Raw genomic sequence first — 12,772 nt, forward strand, 5'->3', positions numbered from 1 at the left:
AGAAGTCTTTAAAATATTTTTTCTGCCGACAGTTGTTAAATTACACGTCCTTTATTTTTTATCTTAGGGTAGGTAGTGATAAAAAGAAGTCTGTGTTCAGACAATCCAAATCATCTAAAACCTTGCCATTTTGATTGAATTTGAACTGTTTTGCACTCTAATAAAAATTCACAGCCTTAATCTATATTTATACAGCCACCTTCAGACGAATTATAGCAAGACATTCCAAAGAAGTAACGTGGATTTCTTGGAAACTCCAGAACTCACATCTACTATGCTAGTTCCTGGTAATTATACTGGTTTCACTGTACTTGTATGTGTTTTTGTATGGTCTTTTGCTTTTTAAAAGATAGTGTGGAAAAAAAAAAAGATAATGTGCTCTTTCTCCCACACACACAGTTTATTAGTGGTTCTCTCTTCATTATTTCTTTGTATATCTGAAAATCTGAAAGTGGGAGGAGGAAATAAGAGATCTATATATTCTATTGTCATGAGTCCTTAGTTGATCCTATGTGTATTCCTGGCTATATTAAACCTAATATTAGTCATTTTCTGGTCATCTTCAATAATTTAACAAACTTGAAGTACAAGTCAAATCATGACATTTTGAAAAAATTATTCAAATGCTTTACTATACTTTAGTGTATTGAATTAATTTGAAATACGTGACCCAGAGGCTGCAGATTAGAATCATGCTAGAAATATTTTTATTATAATAGCTGTTAAAATATTTGTAATTGGGGTAAAGCAGAATTGAAAGAGAAATCTGAAATGAATTTGTCTAAGAAGTCTGGCCTAGCCACGGCTTAAGATAATTGAGAACCAAAATTCATTTGTTCATCTGCCCTAACAAACACCAATTAAATATATTTACTCAGTGTTATTATATGTGCTAAGTACTGGGGACACTGGGGTTCTTAGCCTGTTTACTAGTGCTGAGTTCTAACTTTGAATACACATTATGCTAAGAGCTAGAGTAGAGAGTAAAAATGGAGTCCCTTCCCATGAATAGCAACAGGAAAGACCAAAGCTTGCAGAAAAGAACCAAGCTCAGGATATGACATAGTAGTTACTAATGGTCATAATATGCGTGTGCACTTTGAGAAGGGATTGCTTCAACAGGTTTTTTAAAAGAGAGGACTCTGGAGCTGGACCTTAAAAGGTGAGAGTTGGACAAATAAATATGGAGGATGATACTTTGGTAAATTGTACCCATGAACGAATCCAAAAAATGTTAAATCTGCTTGGCTAATTGGTGCAAAAGTAAGACTGTGGCATAAGGCTCATATATGATACATGTGGAAAGAGAAGAAAGTGTAGGAAATGAGTTTGAAAATACAACGAGGAGTGAACTTAGTAATATGAAGTCATTAAAGGTCTTTGAGACGGATAGTGAATGCTCTAATCAGTAGGAACTGGCAGGATGGAGAAAGGTGGATGTCATGGGAGGAGAAAGATTGGTCAGGTATGCAATAACGTAGGCCAGGAAAAAGGCAGCACCTGACCAGGAGCTACCAAGAGAGTTCCTTCGCCAATACAGTTTTCAGGAGTTAACTGTGGCAAGATATTTGAAGCCCAGGCTTGGTGAGAAAGGGTATATTGTAAAAACAAGATATCTGACAGAAGCCTAGGAAAATGTCTTCATTTTTAAGGTTGCGAGAAAAGCCTCCTTTATTAAGGAAATTAAGGGGAACCACTGAGAGGTAGGAGAATCAGAGTAGTTGAGTAGCAAGGAAACCAAAAGAGAAGTAACATGCAAGGCACAGTGCTCCTCAGGGGCCTACGCAGTGAACTGGGACTTGAGAGAATGGGACTGAAAACTGCATTTGACCAGAGGTCACTGTTCAAGAGAACAGTTTTGGTACAGTGGTAGGAATTTAAAAATTAGGGTGGATTTAGAAAGTGAAAAGGTAAATTCTGGAAGTAAAAGTAGGTGAGATCAGGGGTCAGTGCTTTCCAGCCAGACTTACCGTCTGGCTATTCACTTACTCCGGATCTTAAGAACAGGTTTGTCTGGCTTAGAGATGGTAAACTTGTAGAATTTCCCTTGCTGCATATCTCGGATTTAGTCCTCAAATAAGAAAGCCATGAATGCGGCTGAAATTTCTCTATCACTCTTTCTGAGAGCATTTCCCACGTTAGAAGAGCTGGGCTCAAATAAAACTGGTTCGGTTCTTGTTCTCAGAGCCCAAGTTCAATACAATTTAATGCCTTCTTTTGCTACCCTATTTTCCACTAATTTTAATATCACATCTAATTTCAACAGTGACTACTGAAATTTGGAAGAATAAAAAGAAAGGCTTGATTTCTAACACATTTTTTAAATCTCCCTCCAACAAGATTTTTTAAACATCTGTTTGGGGCATCCTATTCTTTTTGATAGGAAAGTTTTGTGAACTGCAACAGTAGACACACCTCCCTGGACAAACAGCTAGAATTAGTTTATAAATATTATTTATAGTTTTAATGGCCATATGACTTCTACTATTTTCAATAACCACTTTTATGAATTTTGTCTGTCATATGAAGGCTAAAAATAAAAACAAAAGTGTTTTCGCTATACATATTTAGACCTACAAAACAATCTGAAAAGATATCAGAGAGGAGTAGGTTTGTATTTTTAATTTAACTCACAAATTATGATTTCTGGAAGACTGCTTTTTTATTAGGTTTCTAAGTGGTTTACCTAAAATACATCTTAAGAAATAAAGCAGCAAAACCAGACTGTATCTAGTTATGTAAAATACAAGCCAAAATCTATTCCAAGAACTCTCGAATATAAAAATAATTAAAATGAGTCATACTAGAGTATGGCTAAATAGGCCCTCTAGCCATCATAAAACACCGAGACCGAAGTGTGAGAATTCGGTCTGTGGAGCAAACTATCCCTTGGCAAAGGAGAAACGCCTGTGGTTTATGAGAAAAGAAGATACACAAGAAAATAAGATCCTGTTGTCAGCCAGCATGTCACTTTAACAGCTTTGAAAACAAGTTGTAATCCTTTTCATTTGTCTGTTTCTCACAGCATTCCGCCTGTCTTACTTTGCCATAGATTTGTCTTTGGGACATTTATATTCACTAGGGAAGACATTTTCAATCTTACAACATAGATGTACTAAAAAAATATTTAAAACACATCCACTTGCTTATACCCAATCTTTATGAAATTGTTATGTAAAAGTGTCTTATACTCCCAAACCGCTGCGAGTACTAGCTAGGTAGATTAAATCACCAACAACATGATTTCATCTTCAGGACATTTATGACCTCATTGCCCAAGATAAGCTCCATTCATTCATAACAACAAAATTAGACTATAACCAAGTGCCTAAAGATCTGGTACAAATATTGCAAAGAAAGAGTTCATCTTGGCTTAGGAAATAGTGACTTGAAAGATAGTAATGCAGACTAAAGATGGGAGAAAATAGTCTTTAAGAATGATTACACCCTGGCAATTATTTCCGTCGTTTAAAAATTTGTTTTTCTCTTTTCAGCTTCATGGTGGATCCTGAACAACTAGATGTTCCTAGACATTTTCCTCCTGGTTCCAAGTGAAAAACAAGTATTCTCATCTAAAATGTGAATTAGAAAATTCTCTGCAGTTATAATCTACGCTATACTTTTAATATATTTAAGACGTGCACTCTTCTAAAATGTCTTCTAGATCTTTCATGTGAATTTTAGCTAAATTTTTGAAGTCTGCTGTTTTGCTACATTGTAACCTAAAACCCTTTCGTGGCAAAATCCTAGTATGTGAAACAAGTGTACACATAAAGGAACAAATTTGTGAAAAAGAAGTGATAAAAAATAATTAAAGTGGGAACTTTTAGAGTATATAGGATAGCTTCTGTGGATTTGTCATAAGCTAGGGGTTAAATCAGTGTTTTGTCATTTTTAAGTAACTGGTTGTCTGTGAATGAAGCTTATATTCTTCAGTAATGCTCACTGTATTCCCAACTCATGATCTTTTGAGGATTCACTTCACTGAAAAACGCTAATACATGCTCCAAAATGGTGTCCTTATGTGCAGAGAGAGCAACGGCAGGGATGCATGTGCACAGAGAAAAGGCCACATGAGGACACAGTAAGAAGGTGCCGGCAGCAACCCAAGGAGAGGCCTCAGAAGAAATCAACCCTGCTAGCACCGTGGTCTTGGACTTCCAGTCTCTAGAACTGTGAGAAAATGCCTTTCTGTTGTTTAAGCTAAAAAGAAAAAAAATTGATACAGGAGTATACAACAATCTTGGCTATAATCTATACTCTCTGTATACTTGTCAGGTTATAAACTGGTTTTTTGCAAGTGAACAATTCTGTGATAGGGTACCATTTAGTAATGGAACTTGTATAGTTCTATAATGATATATAGTTATATCATTTATTAGCATCATAATTCCCTGTATGTAAGTTCAACAAATCAAGAAAAGAGGACAGTCTTAGTTTGAGAAAATCAGGTTCAAATTTTTGGCACCTGATCCAGAGGACTAAATTTCTTATTAAAAAATAGACATTTGCACTTAAATAATGAGTTCAAAATATTTAAAAAACAAAACTTTAACCTCAGTGAACAAAGAAGAACTATACATTAAGCACAAAACTTTAGGGAAGGTATTGGACAGAAAACATTTCCCAGTCTCAACACTAGAATGACAACAGCTCTAATTTCACTAGAACAGTTAACTGTGTACCTAATATGCTCTGCTGTACAAGCTCATATATTACATATTTTTAATAGAATCTATTCCGGTAAATGCTGCTAGTGAAAATCCAGTACATATGGGAGTTTGTTACCATGTTATTCTCTAATCCAAATTCCTTTGAAGCCATAAGTCTTCAAGGAAAAAACTTTTTTTTTTTTACTGTTGGAAAACTCAGAAGGTTGAACTAAAATTATATTTTTTAAATATAAAATTTGACCTAAAATATTTTCTCCAACTAATTTATGAAATACTAACTTCTGTCACTACCTTTGTATGCCCTCAGTCCTCATTCACTCTAAATTATTTTTTTCATAGCTTCTACTAGACAAGGGCAGTAAATTTTGACATATATACACATATACACACACAAATGTGTGTGTGTGCATGTGTACATATGTGTGTATGTCTTTGGTCATTTCTAAAGATGACAAACACTATGAAACAACACCTGGCTCAACTCTTTTAATTTATATACAAAGCAGAGAACATGAATGGAGTTGTACAATGATTATTCAAACAAACTATACACATGTACAAAAGCAAACAGATAAGAGCACAGTCTTTGCAGTCTCACTCTGATTATATACAGTGGCGTCTGACATACAAACTCTTCTTGAAAAGGTTGTTTATAAATGGTTTCCAAAAAATACAAATTATAGCCAGTAAAAACATAGTATTAGAATCAGAAAGTACCTAAGTCTTCTAAGTATGAGGCAGTTTCCGAAGTACAATGGTGGTAGGACTCCAAAAAGGTTTCTGCCCTCAGTAACAGTGTTGAGCAGAACGGCTGTTTAGATTCCAAACTAGAATAGGTTCTATCATAGTTTTTTTAACTAGAGTCAAAAAAATATGGTTATACTGACCCCAGCTTTTACACAAATTATAAATTTTTATGTGTGTGAGAATGTGTGTGGATATACAGTGTGTGTGTGTGTGTGTGTATATATATATATATGTGTATATATATATATATATATATATATATATATATATATAAAGGGAAAATAGGACAGAAAAATAAGTGAAAAATCTGGGCCCTAGGTATTAATGTATCATTTTTAATTAACCCATAAATTTATGGGGGGTTTTGTTCCTATTAAAAAAAATCTCTTTCTGGGGAACAAAGTAATGAAAACTAGACCAAGATGGGAAGCCTCCCATGGACTAAAAGCTTAAATCTAGGTAACAAGCCCAAAGACCAGTGAGGAAAAAGGTACTGATTTTAGGAGTTCAGAATTCAGTATGAGACAAACTTTCTGCCAAATGATGGTCTCAAATGCCTTGCCAGTAGACCTGGGGATCTGAGAAAATAAAAGTAGGAAAAGTTTACACTTACCTTTATCTACATCAGCAATTTTTTTTTTTTGACACTATGCTGGAAGAAACTTTTTTTCAATAGTAACATCCAGAGTGACAAAATGCAGGAATTTATTATATAAAATTTCTAGGAGCTAAAAGCTTAAACCCCCAAATTCTTCATCCATGTGTTCTTGTTATAAGAAATTACAGATTTGAAACTTAATGCACCTCAATTATTTGCAAATGCCTAAATTTTTCCTCTTTTGGAGATAAAAATATCAGTTTTATTTTGCAATTGCCCAACTTCTGTTCATGTAGTCTGATTAGACACAACAAGTAGCAGCTATTCTCCACCTTCAGTTTCCTGGTTTCCAAATTGTCAATCTCTGCTAGTAATTATGAATCTTAATGCTATCGAAAACCTAGAGACCAAAGAACTGCCTATTAAAAGATTCTGTTTCCTGTCATGGAGAACTATGCATTGAACATCCTGAATCATCCTAAGCCTCTGGAGAGATTGTAAAGAGCCTTTCAAAATGCTGGTATGAAATCAGTGGCAAACAGAACAAAAGCAACTTTAAAAGCAACAAGAAATTATGTACCATATATACATCATAGCAAATACTTTATATTTGGGAATCTTTACAGCTTACATTTCCATTCCATTATTACAAGAGATGAAAAACAAAAATTGCAAGTAGCATGCAAATTATAAATACAGTCTTCCCACTTTACTAACCGAATTCCTACTTTCCAGTGTTACTTCCCAATTTATGCAGGAAACTGCCTGCAAAGTTGAAACTGATTAGAAAATTCTTTGTAGTTTAAAATATCTTTCTCATTTTAGGGAGAAACCAAATACCCAACCATCAAAATTTAAAAATAAGCTGACTGTCACAGTCCATTACAGTTATTGTTACTAGGTCCACTTCATTTGCAGGTGTCCAAAATATAAAACAAGTAATTCTTTATGTTCAAATTCATCTGTTCTCAAAATGCTACTTAAAACTTGGGTGGTTTTCCTGTAACATAGAAGAAAAAGTTAATTTATCAATTAGATTGAATGAATACAGTTTTTACTAGTTTATCAAACCAAATACTGTGACCCTATTAAGTGTTTACAGATCTTAAATGCATGTTGCTATAGAAAGTATTATAGTAACTGGAACTTGTCAAAAAGTTCTCCTGTGTTTAATAAAACATAATTCATTTTTAAATATACTAGATTGTATTTCAAACCTGTTCTGTTTCTGTGGTACCTGGTTTGTTCAAAATAATGTGTATGTTAAACTTTTATTTACAAAATAAAATGTCAGAGATGAAATAAGTCTGCAAATGAAAACTTGACAATATATAGCACTGATTTACTCATACATATCAAGATCTCTGAACAGGTCGGAAAATGTGAACATCATTATATTCTGAAAGAACCAAATTTCTGCTTAAATTTTGAAAAATTGACTAGGGTTCTACAAGGTAGGGACTTTAGGAAACACTGAGAAACACTGTAAGTTAAAATTCAAAAGATTCTAAGAGGAAAAAAAAGGCTTTGGATTCCCAAGGGTTAGAAATCCTAAAAATGGAGAGCACAGGAAGTATGTTACACATCTCACATTTGAGCCATTCTCAGCATGCCCATATTCTGAGTTAATCTCCATGGAATATTTACCTACATAAAGTAGTTTGTGAAAACTCTAAACTCAAATTCTACTCGAAATAGAAATAAAGCCAATTTACTAAGTGCACAATGAGAGCTAAGTACCATGCCAAGCTCTTCCATACATTTCATTTAATCCTAACAACTAGAGATTATCAACCTTATCTACAATCACAGAACAGACACCGAAGGTCAAGTGACTTAAGTTAGAATGATATCTTAGTACACAAGGTGAAGCTACAGCTTGAACCCAAGTCTGGTAGCGAAATGCATGTCCTTTCCAATCAACATCCTAAAAGATCTGTGTATTTATTGTATTCATTTTGGTGAAATGTGATGGTGACACAGAAATATAAAGCGCTAAGAACAAGCAAAGACATACTGAAGTGGTGGGATGACTGGTTTTACTGTATAGAAGGACTGAGAAGAGTAGGGAGCCCAGAAACACACCTCACATCTATTACCACAAGGTGGCAGAGGACCACCCTTTCGATAAACAGAGCTAGGATGACCGGATATTCATGTAGAAAAAAATAAAACTTGGCCCCTACTGCACATCATAGAGTAAAATCAACTGCAGATGGATTGATTACAAGATTTAATATGGGATGTTCCGTATCTTTCAATGGAAAAAATATTTCTTAAAAAAATACAATTCCATTCTATTATTACTTACAGTTTGGTTATATTATATATTTGTGTACTTTTCTGAGTTATATTTCATAATAAGATTAAAAATCTAGTGAGAATCTAGTGAAAATACTAAAGAAAAATGTTTTAGAATATAAAATTAGAAAACTACTTACTGGTTTTTGAAGTACAATGGGATGATCAGGCAGAAAGTCTGGTTTTTTTCTGCAGATGGAAACACTTGAGAGCTTCAACAGGAAATCTCTGCTGTATTTAATTCTCTCTATAGATATTAAATATCAAATGCAATGTTACAAAATACATAACTCTTCCAGGACAGTTTTTGGTTCATTCTTTCTACATGTCCCTTAATGGTCCATTATTTTATAAAAATATGAGTAATTTCTATGCAAAAGAGAAGGCAAAAAATTTTGGAAAGTACCTATACTGCCCTCCCATTTTCCTTTTACATGGAAAGGAAGCCAAGTAACCCAGGAAAAATGGAAGGGAGAGAACTATTTCAGAAAACTGGTAATGCATGACTTCTTTCATCTGGTTATTTGTATCTAGTGAAGGGAACTTACATTATAAAATATAACAGCAGTAACACCTGTTGGGCAATTCAGACCCTGCCAAAATGGAACCCTAATAAGCCTATCTAGTCTTCATATTAACTTAAAATGCAAGACAATCAAAGTAAATTCAAAAAAATTTATTATACATCTGTGCATGAAAGGTGTGCTAAGTAATGGTGAAAAAGATCTAAGATAGACTCCCCCCCCCCCCCGCCTTTTTTTTTTTTAAGAGAGAGCATGAATACAAGCAGGGGAGGGAGACAGAATTGCAAGCAGCCTCCACACTCCGTGTGACTCGATCCCATGACCCCGGGTTCATGACCTGAGCAGAAATCAACAGTTGGATGCTCAACCGACTGACCCACCCTATCTTTAAATGGGAATAAAAACAATGCTTCAAATATCTGCATATTTCTTTTCAGAAACTATCACCAAAAAAGACCACTTGCTGAGCCAGCAGAGCAATATACTTAAAATACTAACATAAAAGAAATGACAACCTAGAACTTCATGTTGTGAAAGAGAAACACACACACACACACACACACACACACACACACACATACACACACACACTGGTCTCCGTCCTTGGTTTCTGGCACAAAGCTCCTAAAACCCTTGTAATTTCTTAAGTGATAAGAATACTAGGAGCATCTTTTCAAATATTTGGTTTCTGATCCTCCTTCTGACACAGCTCTTAAATATCTTTGCATTTCCTGGGTGACAGAAATGTCCTTTGTTCTAAGGAGGTGACTTTTGGTGGACTCCTGGACAGGGGATGGTCAACAGTTGTCAACCAAGCCATGATTAGAAACTTGAAACTTTCAGCCCACCCCCCACCTCCTTCTAGAAGGGGAGGGACTGGAGATTGAACTAATGAGTGATCATGCCACATGATGATGCCTCCATAAAAATCCCAAAAATATGAGGTGTGGAGAGCTTCTGGGTTGGTAAACACATCCATCAAATCCATGTACCAGGAGGGTGACACAACACCCCAACTCAACAGGGACAGAAGTTCCCACATTTGAGACCCTTCTAGACTTTTCCCTATGTATCATTTCATTTGGCTCTTTATCTGTATCCTTTATCATAGCTTTTATTATATAATAAGCTGGTAAATGTTAGATTACCCTAAGTTCTGTGAGCAGTTCTAGCAAATGATCGAATCCAAGAAGGGAAACTTGGAAACCTCCAATTTGTAGCCAACTTGGATAGAAATTCTGGGTAATCCAGGGACCTACTGCTTGCAACTGTCATCTGAAGTGAAGGGTAGTGTTGTGAGCCTGAGCCCTTAATCTGTGGGGTCTCAACTAATTCCAGTTAGTGTGAAAACTGAATTGTAGGATGCCCAGCTGGTGTTGCAGAGAATTGATATCTGGAAAAATGATACATCTAATGTCAGAAGTGAAGTGTGAATATAGTACAGTACTGAGAGTAGAGGAGAAAGAAACAGAGGAGAGGTTTTTTACACCTTACACCTAACCAGTGGAAAATCTTGGAATACTCGTGAAGTTAAAAGACATTTTCAGAAGAGAAAAAAAATTAGTAGGATTTGTCACTAGTAGCGTTGATCTGTAAGAAATGCTACAAGAAGTTTTTCAGGTTGAAGGGAAATGATACTAGACAGAAACTTTAATATTCAGAAATGAAGAATAAAAGAAAAAGGGTAAGTAGCTTGACAAATACAATGGCCTCCTGTTTTTCCCACTGAGTTTTATAAAAGTGTATGACTGTTAAAAGCAAAACTTATGACACTTGTTGAGAATAGGATGCATACAATTACAACAAAAAGGTCAGGGCAGTGGTGGAAAGGGAAGGAACCTACACATGGTTGCAAGGTCTTACCATCACCATTTCACATGAAGTAGTTTAATATTAACAAGTACACTGAGTTAGGTATTATAATCCCTAGACCAGCAACTTAGAAACACAAGAAAATATAGCTAACAATCCAAAAGATATAATCAAATACCAACAAAAATTCAAAAATATCCAAAAGGAGGCAGAAAAAGAAAAAAAATGGAACAAAATAAAAAATAATAGGCCTAAATCCAACCACATCACCTTAAATGTTAATGGTCTAAATCAGGAGTCAACAAACTTTTTTTTATAAAAGACCTGACAGTAAATATTTGAGAGTTTTGGAACATACAGTCTCTGTCACAACTACTCAGTCTTATAATGCAAAAGCAGCCCAGAAAATAAAGCATGTGGCTGTGTTCCAATGAAATGTAATTTCCTAAACAAGGATTTGAACTGAGGGACACAGTTTGCTAACTCTTAGGTTAAACACTGCAATTAAAGGCCATAAATTGACCAAATGGATTAAAAAAAGAAAACCCTATTATTATATGCTGCCTGCAAGATATATACAGATAGGTTGAAAGTAAATGGATATAAAAAGATATACCATGCAAAAAATAGGAATAAGAAGGCTGGAGTGGCTATTTTAATATCAACTAAAGAGATAATTACTGATGCGTTGTGTCTAATGACAAAGTTTCAAAATACATGGAAGGAAATAAAAGAAATAGACAATTCCACAAAAACATAAGATAATATAAAACTACCTATTCAGCAGTTTATAGAACTGGACAAAAAATTAGAAAACACTTAGATCTGCACAATATCAACATCTTAATTTAACAGTTATAGAAACTACATCAACAACTGAAAAATACAAATTATTTTCTTTTTTTTGTTGTTAAATATTTTTTTAAACGTTTATTTATTTTTGAGACAGAGAGAGACAGAGCATGAACGGGGGAGGGGCAGAGAGAGAGGGAGACACAGAATCAGAAGCAGGCTCCAGGCTCTGAGCCATCAACCCAGAGCCCGACGCGGGGCTCGAACTCACGGACCGCGAGATCATGACCTGAGCCGAAGTCGGACGCTTAACCGACTGAGCCACCCAGGCGCCCCTACAAATTATTTTCAAATAGACCATGTTCTGGGCTATAAAACAAGTCTCAATAAAGTTAAGGGGCTCGAAAAAAGAGGACTCAAAATCACAAATAATGAGACATTACAAAAATAATACCAGACATACAAAAAATTACATACAAAGAGACTTCTATTAACAATTATACATCAAACAAGTTTGACAACCTGTAAGAAATGGGTAAGTTCCTAGAAATATATAATCTCTCAGAACTGAATCATGAAGAAGAGAAAATCTGAACAAATCATTAGCAAGGAGACTGTTACCAACAATTAAAAACCTCCCATCAAATAAAAATCTAGGACCAGATGACATCACTGATGAATTCTAGCAAACATTCAAGGAATTAATGCCAATCCTTCTGAAACTTTTCCAAGAAACAGAAGAGGAGGGAATTCTTCTAAACTCATGAGACTAGCATTACCCTGATACAAAACGAGAAAAGGATGCCACAAAAAAATTCAAGCCTTGATAAACAGATGCAAAAATCCTCAACAAAATATTAGTGAACAAAGTTCAACAATACATTAAAAAGATCATAGTGGTGGGTACAGAGGAAACATACTTCAACATAATAAAATCCATGTATCATGAACCCACAGGTAAAATCATATCCAATGGTTAAACCTGAAAGCTTTTTCTCTAAGATCAGGAACCAGACAAGGATGCCCACTCTTGTCATTTTTATTCAACATAGTACTAGAAGTCCTAGCCACAGCAATCAGACAAGAAAAAGAAATAGAAGGCATCCAAACTGGTAAGAAAGAAGTTAAAACTGTCACTATTTGCAGATTACATGGTACTATTTATGGACAACACTAAAGACTCCATGAAAAACCTATCAGACTAAGTGAATTCGGTCAGGTGCAGGATACAAAATTAAAAATGAGGAATCTATTACATTTCTACACACGAATTACAAATTATCAGAAAGAGAAATTAAGAAAATATCCCATTTACAACTGCATCA

At 34.9% G+C, this 12,772-nt stretch overlaps 2 protein-coding genes across 3 annotated transcripts in view; one reads left to right on the forward strand and one right to left on the reverse strand.

Annotated features, from left to right (window-relative positions):
• Positions 1-4,111, forward strand: part of NECAB1 (N-terminal EF-hand calcium binding protein 1) — a 192,502-nt gene extending 188,391 nt beyond the window's left edge. Inside the window, exons 12-14 of one of the 2 annotated variants that reach the window (XM_042924254.1) lie at positions 196-287; positions 3,495-3,562; positions 4,031-4,111. In XM_042924254.1, coding sequence (XP_042780188.1) covers positions 196-287; positions 3,495-3,520 — 118 coding nt within the window. In that variant the 3' untranslated portion in view covers positions 3,521-3,562; positions 4,031-4,111. Of the gene's footprint in view, positions 1-195; positions 288-3,494; positions 3,649-4,030 lie in introns of those variants that run through there. The other variant, XM_042924253.1, reaches the window with a different exon arrangement.
• A 2,493-nt stretch (positions 4,112-6,604) lies between these two features.
• The window catches only part of CF2H8orf88 (chromosome F2 C8orf88 homolog), a 36,480-nt gene continuing 30,312 nt past the window's right edge, over positions 6,605-12,772 (reverse strand). Inside the window, exons 5-6 of the mRNA XM_042924124.1 lie at positions 8,460-8,566; positions 6,605-7,018 (exon numbers count right to left, since the gene is read on the reverse strand). Coding sequence (XP_042780058.1) covers positions 6,995-7,018; positions 8,460-8,566 — 131 coding nt within the window. The 3' untranslated portion in view covers positions 6,605-6,994. The remainder of the gene's footprint in view (positions 7,019-8,459; positions 8,567-12,772) is intronic.

This window comes from Panthera leo, chromosome F2 (assembly GCF_018350215.1).
Source record: "Panthera leo isolate Ple1 chromosome F2, P.leo_Ple1_pat1.1, whole genome shotgun sequence".
NCBI lineage: Eukaryota > Metazoa > Chordata > Mammalia > Carnivora > Felidae > Panthera > Panthera leo.